At 38.5% G+C, this 23,594-nt stretch overlaps 1 protein-coding gene across 3 annotated transcripts in view; it reads right to left on the bottom strand.

Moving 5' to 3' along the window:
- Positions 1-23,594, bottom strand: part of Arrb (beta-arrestin) — a 90,211-nt gene that overhangs the window by 22,440 nt on the left and 44,177 nt on the right. For all 3 annotated transcript variants that reach the window (XM_085501861.1, XM_078011012.2, NM_001184838.1), the window contains 1 exon segment: positions 6,284-6,314. In XM_085501861.1, the coding sequence (XP_085357987.1) occupies positions 6,284-6,314 (31 nt within the window).

The following is a 23,594-nucleotide window of genomic DNA, read 5'->3' as shown; positions in this document are numbered from 1 at the left end:
AAAATGACAAAAATATTTATCAAAATTAGATAATTAAAGATATTACCACAAAATGAACAAATCTGAAAGAGGCCTACATGTAGTACCTATATGTACATTTTGTATAACATCAAAGCATTGGACATGAAGTCGAAAATATCACTTTTTAGCAAAAAGTGACAAAAATATTCACCAAAATTAGAGAATTAATGATATCATCACAAAATGAACAAATCTGAGAGAGGTCCACATGTAGTACCTATATATGTAATATCAAAGCAATTGGACTAGCGTTTTTTTAAAAGAAGTCAAAAATATCACTTTTTACCAAAAATGACAAAAATATTCACCAAAATTAGAGAATTAAAGATATCATTACAAAATGAACAAATTTGAGAGAGGACCACATGTAGTACCTATATATGTAATATCAAAGCAATTGGACTATGAAACGAAAATCTAATCGATGTATATACATCTTCCATTATGACTTGTCTTAGTACCTACATTCAACAACATTGGTCAAAGCATGTTTAAGAAATGGTTAACAACCAACATGGCCACCCGTCAGCTATTTTGTAAATTGACAAGCAATGAATGTTGTTGTTGTTAAAACTAAGTTTGAATGTAATCTGTCCTAGCATGCCTGAGAAATGGTTAATGACATGTTCTCAACTTTTTGTTTTTGGACGTTTTCTGAGATAATTAAATACAACACTAAAGGGACTACTTGTACATCACATACTATATTTTTGAAATGTCATCACATAATATCCATCAGAAAAGAAAAACAATTGTGTAAAATGAAAGGTGGAATAAACGAAGCAAATCACTTAATATTATTATAAGCTTTAACAAAATCACTCAAAGAAAAAACATATGTTACCAATTTTTCATTTATGAATCAGAAAACAATTTTCCATATGACCTGAATCGTGATAAACCATCCATAATTGATATACTAATAACGATATTACACACTCCAGAAGCCAAAACAAAGCTCTAAATACTATATTCTCTTTTTTTTCTAAAGAAAAAAAAAAAAAAAAACGGTCTAGCTACACCAAACTGTATTAATAATTTCACGAGTGGGCGGAATGTCATTTAGAGAAATCTAAACATATGGCTATAATAACTGTTAGTGTTAAATTAAAAATACAACTTTAATATCGGAATCAGGATGAATGATATGACTGAATACTTTTACTATTAATGATTGCAATTATTTACAAAGTATGAACCACATACCGTACTTGCTCTATTGCTTGCACATGTGCTTGCATAATACTAAGATTTTTCTATGGTCAAAATAAGTAATATTGGCAATATTGCAATGCTATTTTTAGTTAATATGCACTTCTAATTGGAGACACACTTGTAATAGAGCAAATACAGAATCTTTTTTTTTTAATTGACTAAAATTTTGGTAATTTTGAGCGTAATTAGAATCCAAAACTACACAGATGACGTACATATAATTAATTATATCAAGATGAATACTTGATACAAGGTCATGCCCTGCTAGATCTGAACCTCATTATTCTTGATAGGCAAAGTTTAAAGTTACGGTATACTAAGGATATTTATTTTTACCCGAAAACGGGCAAAATGAAACAATGCGTGGTTTTATATATTCAATGGATAACCATCAACCATGTTTTAATCATATCTCTATGCTAAGTGTCCAATGTCAAGTCAATGTCAGCCATGTTTTAATCATATCTCTATGCTAAGTGTCCAATGTCAAGTCAATGTCAGCCATGTTTTAATCATATCTCTATGCTAAGTGTCCAATGTCAAGTCAATGTCAGCCATGTTTTAATCATATCTCTATGCTAAGTGTCCAATGTCGAGTCAATGTCAGCCATGTTTTAATCATATCTCTATGCTAAGTGTCCAATGTCAAGTCAATGTCAGCCATGTTTTAATCATAACTCTAAGCTAAGTGTCCAATGTCAAGTCAATGTCAGCCATGTTTTAATCATATCTCTATGCTAAGTGTCCAATGTCAAGTCAATGTCAGCCATGTTTTAATCATATCTCTATGCTAAGTGTCCAATGTCAAGTCAATGTCAGCCATGTTTTAATCATAACTCTATGCTGAATGTCCAATGTCAAGTCAATGTCAGCCATGTTTTAATCATAACTCTAAGCTAAGTGTCCAATATCAAGTCAATGTCAGCCATGTTTTAATCATAACTCTATGCTGAGTGTCCAATGTCAAGTCAATGTCAGCCATGTTTTAATCATAACTCTAAGCTAAGTGTCCAATGTCAAGTCAATGTCAGCCATGTTTTAATCATAACTCTAAGCTAAGTGTCCAATGTCAAGTCAATGTCAGCCATGTTTTAATCATAACTCTATGCTAAGTGTCCAATGTCAAGTCAATGTCAGCCATGTTTTAATCATATCTCTATGCTAAGTGTCCAATGTCAAGTCAATGTCAGCCATGTTTTAATCATAACTCTATGCTGAGTGTCCAATGTCAAGTCAATGTCAGCCATGTTTTAATCATATCTCTATGCTGAATGTCCAATGTCAAGTCAATGTCAGCCATGTTTTACTTATTTCTCTATGCCAAGTGTCCAATGTAAAAGCTATTGAGAACTGTCAGCCATGTTTTAATCATTTCTCTATGCCAAGTGTCCAATGTAAAATCTATTGAGAGCTGTCAGCCATGATTTAATCATTTCTCTATGCCAAGTGTCCAATGTAAAATCTATTGAGAACTGTCAGCCATGTTTTAATCATTTCTCTATGCCAAGTGTCCAATGTAAAATCTATTGAGAACTGTCAGCCATGTTTTAATCATTTCTCTATGCCAAGTGTCCAATGTAAAATCTATTGAGAACTGTCAGCCATGTTTTAATCATTTCTCTATGCCAAGTGTCCAATGTAAAATCTATTGAGAACTGTCAGCCATGTTTTAATCATTTCTCTATGCCAAGTGTCCAATGTAAAATCTATTGTGAACTGTCAGCCATGATTTAATCATATCTATATGAAGAGTTTCTATTGTCAAGACTATGCATAACCATCGGCCATGTTTTTTATCATATATTTATGCTGATTGATAAATATTAGTAAGATATTGATGAGCAAGAAGACAAAGTAAATGAACATGCCCACCTACACCATATGGCAGTAATGTGACAAATACAATTTTCTGTAATCCGTTCAATTTTACTTCACAAAAATAGCTTCCTCCGAATTAATTTCACAAACAAATACAAAACATAACAGGAAGCTAAAACAGCACAGTATTCAATGAAACATATAATTAATAATATGTCTATAGTCACAAAATTGAGCCCTGCAGGGTGAGGTTTACAAAACCTAATCAATAATTATAAATGAAAATGCAATTTTCCTCGCACAATATTTGTCTCCATAGCAACATAGCAGTGATACATTTGTTTCAAAGGTACTTCCCCTTTCTAAATAATACCAATGAAGTGACTTTTTTAATCGAAAACAACTAGCACAGCATGAGTTTACTATACTTATAACACATGGCCTGTTGATACTGTTATATACCATGCATATCCGCTGTCTATGGAGGCTTACAGCAGACAATGCTCCTAGGAACACTACCAGTGGTGTTTATGACATTGCATTCAACTATAAATGGAAAGTAAGTAACAGTGAAAGTTCCACTATATTAGACAGCGGTGTCTGAATTTGAAACTACCTGCTTGTGACAAATAATACACCACGTTCAAATGTAGAATGCTCATATGATTTACCATTTTCATATTTCACTCAATTATTTTGCTCATGTTGAATTAAAGTCCATAAAATCCACTGAGAATGATGTTATCTACTCTACTACCGAACTTTAGTTACTGTATATGGGTCAATCATACAGAGAAATTCCCACCACATGATTGCTCACAAAATGAATCATCCCTACATTCACAGAACACCACCTGCACTATGATTAAGAGATATCAGTTAACAGAGCTTGTCAACAGATGTAATTTGAATATGGTCATGCATTCAAACAAAGTTTCCTGTTATTCAGCCATAATAATATTTGGTTACATAGGTAATATTGAAAAAGAAAGTGTATACTGTATATGATGTACAACGCATTGTTGAATAGTTGTTTTACCACATGACACTGGGTGTGAAGCATTGATTTGTGGGTTCGAAAGAGCCAAGTCAAAACACACACTACTGGCAATTTACCTGGAAACATTACAATACCGCAAGAGAGACGTATAGAAATAGTGGCTTTTCTGATGAATGTATTTCAGCATCCACTGTAAAAAATGCTTTTTCAGAGCCTAACCAATCATTATCATTCCTCGTTTCCTCATCCACGCGAAATACACAAGGTGATCATCATCAGAGAATTATGATATCAGTATTTAGCAGTGAACAAAAACATTTTAAAAGTACATCAATCAATATTATACATGTGGTAAATATAGTAAATAGTAATTAATCGACTTCAAAATATATCAAATAGCAAAATCTCCAAAATCATAGAAGATCAGTTCAGATAAGTTGATAAATTTGATTGGGAATCAAAACTCAACACCTTGCAAGCAATCATTGGGGAAACAAAAAAATATTGTTTGATACAAATTTATTAGACAGCAGAGAAGTTTAATAGCCAAGCAAGCAACACAATCAATATCCTGCGAGGTCGTCGTTATATTTATTAACGATGCCTTTCTATATAGAAAAACAGTCAGTCTTTTGAACCGATATAAAATATGCATCGTTTGCAGAAAATCAATATACCTCATAGAATTCTGATTTTCAATTTCACTGTGAGTTCTGCTTTTGATGATGAAAACCTGGTGCATTATGAATAGAGATTAGTGTGGTCTCACATCTGCTGAAGAGAACTAACAATAACAATCCAATATTTTTTTTGTATAAGTATGTATGTATCAAGAATCTTGTAGTAATTATAAAGATCTTTTCAATGCCCCCCCCCCTACTCAATGGCACAAGTTTTTTATTCATGAACAAAACAAAAAAGTTGGCATTCACAACCCGCCATGATAAAAGTCACATCTTTTCTGTTGATGCAATTCTGTCATTTATGCTTGACTGATGCAGAGAAACGTAAAGTCCAAATTTCCATTTCTTCAGTCTCTTTTTTTTAATATTCATATTAAGCTAATAATAACATGAGATAGAAAATCAGTACAGATTATGCATGCATGTAAGGTTATAACAATATCACTTCATATTCGCATATAATGTAACTCGTCATAGCCATCACTGACCTATATACATATATTTTTTGTTCATTCATTTATTTATTTATTTATTTTTCATACTAGTTTTATATGGACTTTCAAAAGCTTGACAGTCTGAAATAAAGATAAATAATAAAAAAAATAAAAAAATATGTGGTAGCCAATCATAGCCATCATATGTGGTATCCAATCATAGCCATCATATGTGGTAGCCAATCATAGCCATCATATGTGGTATCCAATCATAGCCATATGTGGTAGCCAATCATAGCCATCATACATGTATGTGGCAGCCAATCATAGCCATCATATGTGGCAGCCAATCCTATCCATAATATGATCTCCATTTGCCAAGTTGTACATAAAAACATGTGGCTTGATGTATGTAACTCATCCATAAGGAGAGTTTGAAATATATCTCATAAATACTGAATGAAATGGAAATGGGAATAGGGTCTTGCAATGTCTTGACTGGCCCTCTAGAGGCGAAATGACACCAGGCAAAACGGACGTTTGTCGTCTGCTTCACAGCCCGTTTTATACCCGATATTTAGGGCATTCTTCAGCATATACAAGTAGTTTTTAACGATATAATTCATTTATAGATCTCAAATTTCATGTACAGAGTGTCAAAAGCCAGACATCTGCCCCTCTTTAAGGAAGTAACCAACAATAATAACAGTAGTAGTAGGGTAGGGATATATTCAAACAGACATAACTAAAGAGGGAATGCTACACAGGCCTGATATCAAATTATGCCATCATTTTTACTGTTGTGTGATGGCAATCAAAATATGCAGTTGCAGGGCTCTACAACGGTGCATGTCTAATCTATGTGAAATAGCCATACACACTAATAGAACAAACTGATATAACACAGAGCACACATACACACACACATACATACTAAATAGAACACATGCACATATTCTTGGAAAACAAGTTTTTCCCATCATACTTTTTGTCTAGCTATGCATATATATAAAGTACAAAACGACTACTAGTACTTTCCTTAGCAATGTAAGAATTCAAAATTATCTGTTACAAAATTTGATCAACACTGATCAAAAAACAAAATTACCTACCTTGCCATTGGGACTGCTTTTCTTGAAAACCCTGCAAGATAACAGAAAGAGAAAGAATGAATTAAAAGGCGATATGAGTAAAAAAGAATAGGAACATGGGTACGACAAATGATACGTTTAAAATATCTACAGTGTGTTGCGCGAGTGTTGCATGTGTGTTGTGTATGTGTTGTGCATGTGTTGCGTGCATGTTGCGAGTGTGTTGCGTGTATGTTGCGAATGTGTTGCGTGTATGTTGCGTGTATGTTGCGTGAGTTTTGTCTGCGTGTTGTGTGCATTGTGAGTATGTGTGTTGTGTGAGTATGTGTGTTGTGTGAGTATGTGTGTTGTGTGAGTATGTGTGTTGTGTGCGTGTTGTGTGTGTGTGTTATTATTGATATACATGTATATAAAGATTCTGACAACATTGGGATCCCTGCAGAAAACATGAATTGTTTGTGATTTTAATCTGTTTAATCTGTCTAATTTTAATCTATACCTAGTATATCATCGCATGTACCAGTGTGTACAATTTTAATTTGCTATTTGCTATTGCTCTATTTTTCATTAACTTAATTTGGTAGAAAACAAGTACATCATATGCTTTATGATAAGTATACATTTGTATACAAGCTTTGAGTGACTCAAGGAAATCAGCCTGAGCCAATAATACTAATTTTTCGTGCATGGAATCATTACAGTATACCATCAAGATATTTTTGTTTTATGTATTTTTTCGTTTCTTTTGTCTTTATTTGAAACATAAAAGAGTATTTTATTTCAAAGGAAAGCAAACAAGGACATGTATTTTGCACATGCAGACAAGTTTTTGATGCCAATGAAAATTCCACTACATGGCTACAATCTGTAATCTAATTGCCATCTCCGATCTAATCGAATATCCATTTAAAGTCTATTAATCAAATTTCCACTGAATAACCACTAATAAAGTGTACTGTTTAGTCATTTCATTACCCCCTTGGCTTTTTCTTTTTAATTTGGCAATTAAAATTATAATAAATAAATAAAAATCCAGTCGAGCATAATTTCTTGTAATTCATTAGTGCTTAAAACTGAATGTACATTTCAGTTTGTTTACATAAACCTGGCGGTTAAGCTCATAATATACAAATTCTGGTGACCTCAAACAAGAGAGGATAAATGAAATTATGAGACTATCACGTGATATCACTCATTCATAGAACTGGTCGATACGAGTTATTCTATTACAATTATTTTTTCAAAATTAAATTTTCAGATGTAATATGACATAATCCACTTTCCATTGTATTATACTGGTCCACTTTCATTGATGTGCTAGAACATAATCATCTGGGAACCAAGTTTGGACGTAATTGGACAGTGAGATACACAATGTAAACAGAATTGTGCAAAAAAAGACAAACATGGCCAATTATCGTCAAACAAAATGGCTGCTTGTCAGCCACATTGCACAGAATCTTGACAAAAATCAACTTGCATCTTCATGAAATAATATACTGCCCCTGTACCAAATACAAATGAACTTGGGAATTGTAAACTCAAGTTATAAGCAAAAATGAATAAAAATAAGTATTTTTAATGAACAAGTCAGACAATTTAAAAACATAGTTGAACTCTGGTGACCTTGCCCTTTGTTATATAATATAATTCCCTTTAACATAGTTTGTTTCAATATAAATATGCATTGTCATAATTAATTTTGAATACAAACAAGTTTTGGGGTTGAACCAACAGTGGGGAATCAGTCTACCGAATGTCCTTAAAAGATGTAAATATCTTACAAAAACATTGGTGCCTTATTTGTTTAATTATTTTAAGGGACATAATTTCCAGCTTTATTCAAAGTAATTTAGATATTTTAGTATAAAAACAAATGCCTCATCGCAAAAAAAAAAGTGCTGCATTTAGACGTGAATAGATTCATAAAACATGCAAGATAACAGAAAATCTTAGCTGGCTTTTATCCAAGTATTTTGTACAGGTGTCTGTCAAAAATTAATGATTCACTGAGACAAATATGAACTGCCTCATTGTGTGACTACTGTATTATATGAAAAGTAAAAAAAACAACACCCTTTATGAATTGCTATCATGTTGCAAGCTCTGCTTTGCATGCAAATCAACTTAAATAGTTAGTTGGTGTCCAGTGGAAGGAGAAGTCAACAGTACTGTTGCCTCCTGAAAATCTATATCTTCAAACACTGCAATCTTTGAAGTGCGTTTTTAAACTAGTATTATAACAAGTCATTGTCAATGACACGTCCCCGTTCCGTTCATATTTGAGTGACATATACATTCAAAGCAGATCATGACCGAAATGCACCTGCATATGTACAACACATTGTGCTAAATCTGAACAAAATCCATCCATGCATGACTGAGATCCGGTTCTGGAATTGTGAAAATATGTGATTTTGATGCATTTTCGGCCTTAAAATGGCCATCATTCCGCTATTGTTAAGCAGATCATGAAACAAATGCACATATCTATTTGTGACATGATGTACCATGTGTGTGTGAAGTTTGAACTTGATCAATCCAGACATGTCTCGGATACGGATCCAGAACTGAATTCTTTAACAAAATGGCCGCCAGTCGGCCATTTCGAATTTGATCCGAAAAAAAAAAAAGACGTGCATCAAGGTCCTATTATGTTTAATGTATGTACCAAATTTGAACAAAATCCATCCATGCATAACTGAGATACGGGTCCGGAATGGTGAAAATGTGCGATTTCAATACATTTTCGGCCTTAAAGCGGCCCCCATTTGGCTATCGTTAATGAGATCATGAAACAAATGCACATACATATTTGTGACATGATGTACCTTGTGTGTGTGAAGTTTGAACTTGATCAATCCAGACATGTCTCGGATACGGATCCAGAACTGAATTCTTTAAAACAAAATGGCCGCCAGTCGGCTATTTCGAACTTGATCCGAAAAAAAAATGACGTGCATCAAGGTCCTATTATGTTTAATGTATGTACCAAATTTGAATGAAATCCGTCCATGCATAACTGAGATCCGGGTCCGGAATGGTGAAAATGTGCGATTTCAATGCATTTTCGGCCTTAAAGCGACCGCCATTTGGCTATCGTTAATGAGATCATGAAACAAATGCACATACATATTTGTGACATGATGTACCTTGTGTGTGTGAAGTTTGAACTCGATCAATCCAAGCATGTCTCAGATACGGATCCAGAACTGAATTCTTTAAAACAAAATGGCCGCCAGTCGGCCATTTCGAACCCGATCCAAAAAAAAAAATGACGTGCATCAAGGTCCTATTATGTTTAATGTATGTACCAAATTTGAACAAAATCCGTCCATGCATAACTGAGATCCGGGTCCGGAATGGTGAAAATGTGCGATTTTGATGCATTTTCGACCTTAAAATGGCCGCTATTCGGCTATCGTTAATCGGATCATGAAACAAATGCACATACATATTTGTGACATGATGTACCTTGTGTGTGTGAAGTTTGAACTTGATCAATCCAGACATGTCTCGGATACGGATCCAGAACTGAATTCTTTAAAACAAAATGGCCGCCAGTCGGCCATTTCGAACCCGATCCAAAAAAAAAAATGACGTGCATCAAGGTCCTATTATGTTTAATGTATGTACCAAATTTGAACAAAATCCGTCCATGCATAACTGAGATCCGGGTCCGGAATGGTGAAAATGTGCGATTTTGATGCATTTTCGGCCTTAAAATGGCCGCTATTCGGCTATCGTTAATCGGATCATGAAAAAAATGCATGTGCATATGTCCCATATAAGGTGTGATGTATGAGTGAAGTTTGAACTTAATCGGTCCATGCATGTTCAAGATACAGGTGATCACGGACGCACGGACGCACACAGGGCAAAACATAAGTCCCCGTTTTCGGACTGCGTCCGAACGGGGACTAAAAACTCTATCATTCTGTTCTAATAGCTGAAACATATTTCTGTGAGTTTTCGTTTGTCGAATGAACTGTTTGTCAAATACAGAATACATATATTTTAGAACAATTTTCTTTTTAAAATGTGGATGGAATGTTTTGCTTTTTATGTATTTTTTATGTATTGTTTTTGATTTGATAACTTTGAACTAAACAGATTTTCTATAAGCTTCAGATCTTGATCAAAGTTTGGCACCCAGTTCATAGGAGTGCTTATATTGATTTTCTGACATCTTGTTTTCTATAAAGATTTTATTGGTAGGTTTACAAATGTGTATCAGACTGTGCAATCTCTCCATGAGTTGGTTTTGAAACCCAGTATAGGATTCTGAGATATATTACCAAGGATACATTGTATTATTACAAGATAAATCATTTTGCTTCATTGAACACATACAACAATGCATATTTCCACTGAGATCAGTGACCTTTGATGTGTATCACCAGTGATCAGTCAAGTAGAAACAGTCAAAATATTTTATCAGATTTTCTCAATTTTTGCATGATATTTTCATACAGGACATCTGTTGTTCAAACTCAGGGAAGACATTATACTGATGAATAAGGTGATGAAGTTTGGAATAGAATTAGTAAAGTTATTATGCACACAATAACAATTATTAACGACAACAACGACGACGACGACAACGACAACGCCGGACAAAATTTTTCCCTTAATATACCTTTCCCTTCCATCTTTGATGGTACGGGCAAGGTAAAAAAGGCGCTTTAGTATTATATTTAAAGTTTAAACAAGATCAGCCAGCATAACTTGGAGATAACGTCCTACACATATAAAATGTTTTTTGGGCTATTTTTATATCTGCACAACAAAAACAAAATCTGGGGCATATGTATACCATCATGTATCAACCGTGTCCCAAGTTTAGAAAAAAATTGATATATGAACTTCTGAGATATTGCAATGGACAGACGGCCAGATGGACGGCCGGACAAACCAATGGACAGGACCCAATCCATAAGACTCTTGACTGTGTCCAGACAGGAGACTAAAAATAACATCACATATAAATATATATATACACTGTTAAAATGATGAATTCGCTATTACATTCATACATGTATGAGCTAACATATAAACCAAATTTATAACTATAGAACACTGGAGATAATAAAACATGATATGCATTTCCTTTGGTCTACACAAGTGTCACTCTTGAAATAAAGAAAAATAATTCAATTGATTTAGTGTTGAGTTTTCGTAAACAGCAAGTGTCGCCATAGACAGCGACAGCAACTGATAATGTGAAATTGTGCCCTCTATTGGCATACACTGCATAGGGAGCCAGAAAGTAGTGTTTTACAGCCATGTTGCAAGGTTTTCTTGTGTCATTTCACACTGTTTTTATAGTTTACTTGAATATTTTGCAGTTACCCAAATTGTGGGTCTAACATGATCAGCCAACAAACAAAACACAATGTGCTAGGATGATGTCAGCAAGGTAGCGATCTACCTTAACATGCAAGAACAACAACTACAAATATATACAGTTTGCGATCAATGCATTTCCATTATTGCAAAGTTAATTTCATTTGTTGGTTGATGGTGAAGGTTGAAGGTCAAGATAAAGATTATTAACAATAACTTTACCAACCACCTTATCTGCTTAGATGCACAACTCTTTGAGATGGAAACAAGCGCACTATATCATGAAATTAACTTTGCAGCTCGTCTTGTAGACATTTAATTAATTATGCGTGCATGACCTGTATTATTAAATCTGGAAGCGATGGTGCTTAACATTGAATAGCGGAGATAATTGCATTTTAGCGTGCATTTAGTGGCAGCAAATTATAATAATGTCTACCAAGGTGAAATTCACATGGCATTGAAATTATGTCAGGTTAAATTTCATGGCTATGACTTTTCCTTTCTAGAACCAACATTGTGGTAGACAATTAATGTACACTCACAACTACACACTGTTTCCATGGATACACAAACTGTAAATAACTTTAATTATGTGATAGACCAATTTTCGTGAGTCAGTAGAAATCATAATATATTGTAGCAGTGAAAATTTAAGTAGTTAAGAGTCGCTAGTTTTAATTATAGCAAGTGATTTATGTGTAATACAGATACTACAAAATAGTTATACTTTACTGTATTGTTGAATGAATGAATGAATGAATGAATGAATGAATGAATGAATGAACGAACGAACGAACAAACGAATACATGTCAGTTACGTAATAACCTTACTGTAAATTACTATACATTACACCCTGACATGATTTATAATTGCACGGCTGTGCTACCAAGTAAAAGTATAATCATTTGAAGTACAAACAACTTAAGAAGATTAAATATAAATATTCGGTACATCAACTCCACAGCAGACATAAAGATTGTGGGACACGTATTTCTATTATACGGTTAATATGCAAAAGCAAGCCTCACACACGCACATGCTTTAATAGCAGCGTATATTTATGCCAAATTAGGTAATATTTCAATGATTCAGTATACAATATATTAAATATCTGGTTTATGTTTACTTCTATTACAGCAAATATAGCATACATGTACATTTTATTCTGGAATTGTTTTCATTTTAAATGTTAATATTCATCAGAACACTAAATTATTGTGTAATATTTCTATTATTATTTGGAAAGCCTTTCGAGGTGAAGAAAATTCCTACATGACTCAAATACAACAGTGCAGGTATAACCTAACTTTCAAGCTGGCTTTCATAACATAACGAGTATTATTGGTGCCCCTGGTGCCCACCTACTGCACCAATCTCCCACATCATCCATGGTGCCCACCTACTGCACCAATCTCCCACATCATCCATGGTGCCCACCTACTGCACCAATCTCCCACATCATCCATGGTGCCCACCTACTGCACCAATCTCCCACACAATCCATGGTGCCCACCTACTGCACCAATCTCCCACACCATCCATGGTGCCCACCTACTGCACCAATCTCCCACATCATCCATGGTGCCCACCTACTGCACCAATCTCCCACATCATCCATGGTGCCCACCTACTGCACCAATCTCCCACACCATCCATGGTGCCCACCTACTGCACCAATCTCCCACATCATCCATGGTGCCCACCTACTGCACCAATCCCCCACACCATCCACGGTGCCCACCTACTGCACCAATCTCCCACATCATCCATGGTGCCCACCTACTGCACCAATCTCCCACATCATCCATGGTGCCCACCTACTGCACCAATCTCCCACATCATCCATGGTGCCCACCTACTGCACCAATCTCCCACACAATCCATGGTGCCCACCTACTGCACCAATCTCCCACACCATCCATGGTGCCCACCTACTGCACCAATCTCCCACATCATCCATGGTGCCCACCTACTGCACCAATCTCCCACACCATCCATGGTGCCCACCTACTGCACCAATCTCCCACATCATCCATGGTGTCCACCTACTGCACCAAACTCCCACACCATCCATGGTGCCCACCTACTGCACCAATCTCCCACACCATACATGGTGCCCACCTACTGCACCAACCCCCACATCATCCATGGTGCCCACCTACTGCACCAATCTCTCACACCATCCATGGTGCCCACCTACTGCACCAATCTCCCACACCATCAATGGTGCCTACTTACTGCACCAATCTCTCACACCATCAATGGTGCCCACCTACTGCACCAATCTCCCACACCACCCATGCTGCCTACCTACTGCACCAATCTCCCACACCATCCATGGTGCCCACCTACTGCACCATCCCCCACATCATCCATGGTGCCTAACTACTGTACCAATCTCCCACACCATCAATGGTGCCCAACTACTGTACCAATCTCCCACACCATCAATAGTGCCCACCTACTGCACCAATCTCTCACACCATCAATGGTGCCCACCTACTGCACCAACCTCCCACACCACCCATGGTGCCCACCTACTGCACCAATCTCCCACACCATCCATGGTGCCCACCTACTGCACCAATCTCCCACACCATCCATGGTGCCCACCTACTGCACCAATCTCCCACACCATCCATGGTGCCCACCTACTGCACCAATCCCCCCACACCATCCACGGTGCCCAACTACTGCACCAATCTCCCACATCATCCATGGTGCCCACCTACTGCACCAATCTCTCACATCATCCATGGTGCCCACCTACTGCACCAATCTGCCACACCATCCATGGTGCCCACCTACTGCACCAATCCCCCACACCATCCACGGTGCCCAACTACTGCACCACTCTCCCACACCATCCACGGTGCCCAACTACTGCACCAATCCCCCACACCATCCACGGTGCCCACCTACTGCACCAATCCCCCACACCATCCACGGTGCCCAACTACTGCACCACTCTCCCACACCATCCATGGTGCCCACCTACTGCACCACTCTCCCACACCATCCACGGTGCCCAACTACTGCACCACTCTCCCACACCATCCACGGTGCCCACCTACTGCACCACTCTCCCACACCATCCATGGTGCCCACCTACTGCACCAATCTCCCACACCATCCATGGTGCCCACCTACTGCACCAATCCCCCACACCATCCACGGTGCCCAACTACTGCACCACTCTCCCACACCATCCATGGTGCACACCTACTGCACCACTCTCCCACACCATCCACGGTGCCCAACTACTGCACCAATCCCCCACACCATCCACGGTGCCCAACTACTGCACCACTCTCCCACACCATCCACGGTGCCCACCTACTGCACCAATCCCCCACACCATCCACGGTGCCCAACTACTGCACCAATCCCCCACACCATCCACGGTGCCCAACTACTGCACCACTCTCCCACACCATCCACGGTGCCCAACTACTGCACCACTCTCCCACACCATCCACTGTGCCCAACTACTGCACCACTCTCCCACACCATCCATGGTGCCTAAATACTGCACCACTCTCCCACACCATCCATGGTGCCCACCTACTGCACCAATCCCCCACACCATCCACGGTGCCCAACTACTGCACCACTCTCCCACACCATCCACGGTGCCCAACTACTGCACCAATCTCCCACACCATCCACGGTGCCCAACTACTGCACCAATCTCCCACACCATCAATGGTGCCCACCTACTGCACCAATCTCCCACACCACCCATGCTGCCTACCTACTGCACCAATCTCCCACACCATCCATGGTGCCCACCTACTGCACCATCCCCCACATCATCCATGGTGCCTAACTACTGTACCAATCTCCCACACCATCAATGGTGCCCAACTACTGTACCAATCTCCCACACCATCAATAGTGCCCACCTACTGCACCAATCTCTCACACCATCAATGGTGCCCACCTACTGCACCAACCTCCCACACCACCCATGGTGCCCACCTACTGCACCAATCTCCCACACCATCCATGGTGCCCACCTACTGCACCAATCTCCCACACCATCCATGGTGCCCACCTACTGCACCAATCCCCCCACACCATCCACGGTGCCCAACTACTGCACCAATCTCCCACATCATCCATGGTGCCCACCTACTGCACCAATCTCTCACATCATCCATGGTGCCCACCTACTGCACCAATCTGCCACACCATCCATGGTGCCCACCTACTGCACCAATCCCCCACACCATCCACGGTGCCCAACTACTGCACCACTCTCCCACACCATCCACGGTGCCCAACTACTGCACCAATCCCCCACACCATCCACGGTGCCCACCTACTGCACCAATCCCCCACACCATCCATGGTGCCCAACTACTGCACCACTCTCCCACACCATCCATGGTGCCCACCTACTGCACCACTCTCCCACACCATCCACGGTGCCCAACTACTGCACCACTCTCCCACACCATCCACGGTGCCCACCTACTGCACCACTCTCCCACACCATCCATGGTGCCCACCTACTGCACCAATCTCCCACACCATCCATGGTGCCCACCTACTGCACCAATCCCCCACACCATCCACGGTGCCCAACTACTGCACCACTCTCCCACACCATCCATGGTGCACACCTACTGCACCACTCTCCCACACCATCCACGGTGCCCACCTACTGCACCAATCCCCCACACCATCCACGGTGCCCAACTACTGCACCAATCTCCCACATCATCCATGGTGCCCACCTACTGCACCAATCCCCCACACCATCCACGGTGCCCAACTACTGCACCAATCCCCCACACCATCCACGGTGCCCAACTACTGCACCAATCCCCCACACCATCCATGGTGCCCACCTACTGCACCAATCCCCCACACCATCCACGGTGCCCAACTACTGCACCACTCTCCCACACCATCCACGGTGCCCAACTACTGCACCACTCTCCCACACCATCCACGGTGCCCAACTACTGTACCAATCTCCCACACCATCCACGGTGCCCAACTACTGCACCACTCTCCCACACCATCCATGGTGCCCACCTACTGCACCAATCTCCCACACCATCAATAGTGCCCACCTACTGCACCAATCTCCCACATCATCCATGGTGCCCACCTACTGCACCAATCTCCCACACCATCCACTGTGCACACCTACTGCACCACTCTCCCACATCATCCACGGTGCCCACCTACTGCACCAATCTCCCACATCATCCACGGTGCCCACCTATTGCACCAATCCCCCACACCATCCATGGTGCCCACCTACTGCACCAATCCCCCACATCATCCACGGTGCCCACCTACTGCACCAATCCCCCACACCATCCATGGTGCCCACCTACTGCACCAATCCCCCACATCATCCACGGTGCCCACCTACTGCACCAATCCCCCACATCATCCACGGTGCCCACCTACTGCACCAATCCCCCACACCATCCATGGTGCCCACCTACTGCACCAATCTCCCACACCATCCACGGTGCCCACCTACTGCACCAATCCCCCACATCATCCACGGTGCCCACCTACTGCACCAATCCCCCACACCATCCATGGTGCCCACCTACTGCACCAATCTCTCACACCATCCACGGTGCCCACCTACTGCACCAATCTCCCACACCATCCACGGTGCCCACCTACTGCACCAACCCCCACATCATCCACGGTGCCCACCTACTGCACCAATCTCCCACACCATCCATGGTGCCCACCTACTGCACCAATCTCTCACACCATCCACGGTGCCCACCTACTGCACCAATCTCCCACACCATCCATGGTGCCCACCTACTGCACCACTCTCCCACACCATCCACGGTGCCCAACTACTGCACCACTCTCCCACACCATCCACGGTGCCCAACTACTGCACCAATCTCCCACACCATCCACGGTGCCCACCTACTGCACCAATCTCCCACATCATCCATGGTGCCCAACTACTGCACCACTCTCCCACACCATCCACGGTGCCCAACTACTGCACCACTCTCCCACACCATCCACGGTGCCCAACTACTGCACCACTCTCCCACACCATCCACGGTGCCCAACTACTGCACCACTCTCCCACACCATCCACGGTGCCCAACTACTGCACCACTCTCCCACACCATCCATGGTGCCCACCTACTGCACCAATCTCCCACACCATCCATGGTGCCCAACTACTGCACCACTCTCCCACACCATCCACGGTGCCCAACTACTGCACCACTCTCCCACACCATCCACGGTGCCCAACTACTGCACCACTCTCCCACACCATCCACGGTGCCCAACTACTGCACCACTCTCCCACACCATCCACGGTGCCCACCTACTGCACCACTCTCCCACATCATCCACTGTGCCCACCTACTGCACCACTCTCCCACACCATCCACGGTGCCCAACTACTGCACCAATCCCCTATACTATAAATAGGGAAGATTTTCCAATCACAAAATGTGTTGGGTATTTTCAATGATGGGTACACTACATATTTAGCACCATGAATTAAAATCATTTCCACATTCCCATCAGCACTGTGGTACTGAAACATTCATGTCCCAATCTTAAACTGTCTGCTAACTGTATATCATCTATCAATCCTGCAATTAACAGCCCTGACCCCTATTGCTGGATATAAATAATGCCAACCCAAGACCTTATCATATTTAACTACTATAGCAGATTTTACATGTAGCATTATAGGAGATCAACTCTACACATTTTATAAATTCAAAATAAAGAAATAACATACAATATGGTATACAAAAATAACTAATATACTACCAGCATAAACAGTTAAATAAGCATAGTTCCTTGTTTAATTATTTCCATGGAAACAGGTAAAGAGACAAAGACAGCACTAACATGCAACACGACATCAGACTTAAAAACTCTTAATGGAATAAACATTCAGCAGCTTGCTGGATTTGCATTATGAAATGTAAAGTGAGCATATCACCCCGAGGATAATAATCTAATTTCAAAAAAAAAAAACCTTTTATGAAAATGTAATATTCAAAAATCATTATGATGCGAAAATGCCTCTGCCAAAGTCCATGTTTATTTCATTAAAAGTCAAATTAAGAATGTACCTAACAATCCAAACAGTGTAATATCATTTCAGTTTTACAACTTAGATGGAATGACACCATAGTTGAGTGTTAATAACAAGAAGATACATGGTAGTGATGACATACACCATATCCCAGTGTGTCATGGCTAACTAAACCAATACTGTGAAATGTACAACAAGTAAAAAGATAAGCATCTAAATATTTCCCTGGTTCACTTATTTTCAAGATTACAACTAGACTCTTGTGGGCATTCCTTGGAATGAAGAAACAATCAGTAGAACACCTACTTCCAACAGGAGAGGGCATGCACTGCAGAAAAGATTTCAGCAGTTGGAGAAAAAAATTCAATTCAATTCTGAAATTGCATCATGGTGAGACACTCTGTGTTGTTAACTGTTTATGCAAAATGGTTGCCATGGCAATATATATTTTAACACATAAACAGCAGTGATATCAAAACACAAAGCTAAGAACCATGTATACATGCATCAGATACAAAACCTTTTTTTTTATGTAATTGGACTTTGTGTTATACAAGCCCTGAGATGTTTTCAGAATTTCCACTGTTTAAACCATGCACAGTTGCTATAGTTTGGTTAAAATCTTATCCAATTTATCACAATGCTATTTTGTTATCTTTATTTTACATATTAAATCTATTTGTAGGTCAATATGTAATTTCACTGAATCAGACACATTGAATCAAGAATAATATGGACACATTTGTACACATCAGTGTAAAAAATGAAGGACATAAAATCTTTAAATGTTGTCAAATTAATGCTAAAAATTGAACCATTTAAACCTAATTTTTAACTAAATAATTTTCATGCAAGAATATTCATGAAATTATGTTGGTCAAAAAACAATATTAAAATTGCACCCCACCATCCCCTTAATGGGATTCAAACTGCTTTGTCTTATAAATTTCTACAAAGATCAAAACATTTTAAAAAGGAAATATGATTTTTAAAAAAATACAAATATTCATACTAGTATAATTTTTACTGTAGACACAGTTGAGAATATAGTTTTGTGGAACATGAAATGAAACCAATCCATTTTTCGTTATCACCCCAGTATAATAAACCATACGCATAATTCAACTGCGATATTGAAATTTAAAGCTACTAAGAAATCCATTTCTGACCCGAGAAAGACATTTACATTGCAGTGACCTGAAGCCTAAACAAAAATATATTATCACGACAGATGGATAGACTGTAATGGCTGAAAGATAAACAATTGGTATGCAGTGACACTTTTACGGCTAACAAAAAAATTAATTAATTTATGACAGAATTCCCTCTTTTCAGCAGAGAATACGAGAGGTACGAGAATGTGACAAATGATTTGTTTATGGTTGCTATGGATATAGGTGCTGAGCTGAAAAGAACCACATTCAGAGAGATCAGCATTGTCATGGTAACGAATGACGCCAAATAGAAGCACTCTAGACATGCCCCATTATTTATATACAGCTTTTTCGTTCATTCATGGGGGCTTCATTTTCTTCAGGTCTTGGTTTTGACAAAAGACTCGACTCTTTCAAGCAAGGTTTGATATAATTCAATTTATGTGATTATAAATTCAAGTTTTGTGCTACAAACAGGACTAACAAATTACCTGGTACTTGGTGACACCTTCAATAACAAACAATAATTTGAAGATGTCAATGTAACACGGTTTCCACTCACACTCAAAAAGACAAGAGCAAGAGTTACAAATGTAAGTGTTAACAAATCACATATGTATAAACAGCATCTAACTAGCATAGAGAAAATAAGAAAATATTGTGTCAATGTTTTTCTATACCATTATAAGATGAACCCAATTGCAATAATTGAAATATACAGCACTAAAAGCAATGTTAATTTAAACAATATTGAAAGCCTCTAAAATGCAAAAATCTGAAATACAACTGGGACATATTGCTTCAATTTGTTCTTCATCTTGGAAATAAAATTGTGGTAGTGTGTGTGTGTGAAAATCACAAGGAACACAAGAACAAAATTTAGGCAAACATTGTCCTGAACGTGTAAACAAGGCAGCTCTGGAGACATCAATAATTTTTTAATAACAAACAAGGCTTTGATTTTGATGATGCATTTGTGTATTTTTTTATTTAAATTATTCTGCGAAGAATAAAATGTATTACATGTATTTGAAAGTAAATATGAGAGACTGTAAATAGAAAATTTACAGCAAAAATAATGAATACAAGATTCAGTTTAGTATAATAGAACATGTAAAAACTCATATTCATCCATTTCAAACCATCACACACTCAGGAAACTTTATTGATCAACCTTTAAACTATTATCTTGTGCAATCCTTCAATGTCTAATGCATACATTTCAACACATCATACATTTTATGCTAAAATATCTTTAGGCAACAATTCTGTGTGTGTTATCACATGACAAGCAAAATATAATGTGGTTGTAAGTGGAAGGTGACATGTTAATTCCACCATTGGACACAATTTAATTTTTTTGCAGCACATATTGGAAGCAGATCAACTAACAAGTCGATTGCTCTTTATAAGGCATATTTTCCTGATTTCATACCTGACTAATGCACATTAGAAACGCTACTTAGTTCTAAATTATTATCTCCACATAATAATAATAATAAAAAAAAATGTCAGATTTTAAATGTCATTTGTGAATAATACATTTCACATTCAGGAGTGTCAGCGACCAAATTCATCAGCATTTATTAAGCTACCATTATGAATGACTATCAATATATTACATCAGCATTCTATGTCTGCTACAGAATTTCTAGTTGACATTATATATAGAAGACATGCTTCCTCCCAGCAGTAATTGTAACAAACTGGTCACAGAGATGTAACCGTGGCAACGGTTTAACTATACTTGTTCTTCAAATGTTATTTGATGGCATTGGGGATTTTGATGTAAATCGAGTTAGCATTTTGCAATCCAATTAGCAGCCAATGTAATGGGAAACAAAATGCAGGACTGTAATGTATATCTGAGGATTAATGGTCGTCAGAGTGGTAGTATTAATGTGATGATTGTTTCAGAGCAATAAGCTAGGAGATTTGATAGCCGTCACGTGATGAATCCAATGAACAGCTGAAAAACAGCAACAACAAAAACCAGGAAATTGTATTTTTTTAGAAGCCAGATATATTTTTCATAGGTGTTGAGTGTTTTTGAGTGAGTAGATGAAAGTCATGAATATAGTGCATGACTATAATTAGGTTTGTGTTAAAATGGCTGTTTATGAGGTGAATTATTAAGGTACATGTCACAAGCATAAAACCACACTCTATAATAGTACCTCTACAAGTATCAATGAAGACGTATAAAGCTTGAACACAGTAGGAAATGTTTTTAATGTTTGCTTATATAGAATCTTAAAACAATGATGAAACAATTTACAAATCTACAAACATTCCTACCGTGCTAGTACATGTATTTATAGTTTTAGAAGTAAACTAATTATGTCTCATTTTCAAATTAACAAGCCATGTATGGCACAGTCTCTGTTAGTTATCAAATTTAAGATACAATGTATATAGTTTTGTTTATGATGATTTTTTAACATTAAAAATGATTGACATCTTGTATCTGATTGTTGAACGAGTACTTTTCCATATTGAGAAATATTGCTCTGGAACAGCCAAGATCCAGTTCTGGAATGCCAGAAAGTGAAATGCTTGATTTTTGATGATTTTTTAGCACAAAAATGGCTGCCATTTGGCCATTTTGAATCAGACAGTCAAAACAATATAATGAATATATAAAATTTGAACATCATCAGTCAAAGCATGGCAGAGATATGGCTCTAGAACTGCATTCATTAAAAGAAAATGGCACTAAATGCTTGATTTTGATGAATTTTTAGCACAGAAGTGGCCGCCATTCAGCCATCTTGAATCAGATCGTGAAACAAATTAATGAGCATATGTATAATACCATGCATGATGTATGTGTAAAGTTTGAATGTGATTGGTTCAGGCATTTCTAAGATAGAGGTCAGCATGCACGTACGCACAAAGAAGAATCATAAAAAAAACTCCTGCAAGGCCATTATCAAATTTGAAGCATGTCACATTAATTATTCACCGGGTTTCAATTCCGCTACTTTTGCTGATAAGTAAAATGTGCTAAATTAAATCTATGTGAACATGTAAAATAATAATTAAACTGATTGTTTCTTTGACAATTTCATGAAATTTTTAAAGACACTGTGAATATGTTCAAAACATCAAAATAGTGAAATTAAATGGTTTTACAGTACTCTAAAGTACTCTTCTTTCATAAATCCTGTAAATTTCACAATGCATTTCAATGAAATTAGCCCCCCCCCCCCCAAAAAAAAACAACAACAACACACATATGCTTCATTTCCTATAAAATCATAAAAAGTCAAATGGCTTCAGTACAGTACATTTTAGCCTCAATATTGCATGACGAAGACACAAGTTATAAGTTTGCTTTAATTTCCTGTAATAAAGAAATACTGCATGATCTGTTTCAGAAGAAATTTATGAATGCTTTGCAGACTTCAGGTACATAAACTGACTAAAATTTTTACTGCATGATCAATACTGAGATGTGTATTAGGTATAGAACCAGTTAAGGTAGATACATACCTTGGCCCTAAACATTGGTTTTGAAACAATGATTTTGCCAAGCAGTACGGTAATACAGTTTCAAATCACAAGACACACCCAAGAAACAGAGAAAAAAATAATAGTTAGTTCACATATGTGTCACTCTTGAAATAAACAAGCAGTAATTTTTCAAATAAGTTTCCAGAAAAGTAATTTAATTGATTAAGCATTGATGTCCATGTGACACAAATATTATGGGATATAGTATACACCAGTAGTAACAAATAGCACACCAGAAAGTAATTT

This window comes from Saccoglossus kowalevskii, chromosome 1, assembly GCF_978046115.1.
Source record: "Saccoglossus kowalevskii chromosome 1, keSacKowa6.1, whole genome shotgun sequence".
In the NCBI taxonomy this organism is placed as follows: Eukaryota; Metazoa; Hemichordata; class Enteropneusta; family Harrimaniidae; genus Saccoglossus; species Saccoglossus kowalevskii.
This window is presented reverse-complemented; position numbering and strand designations above follow the sequence as displayed.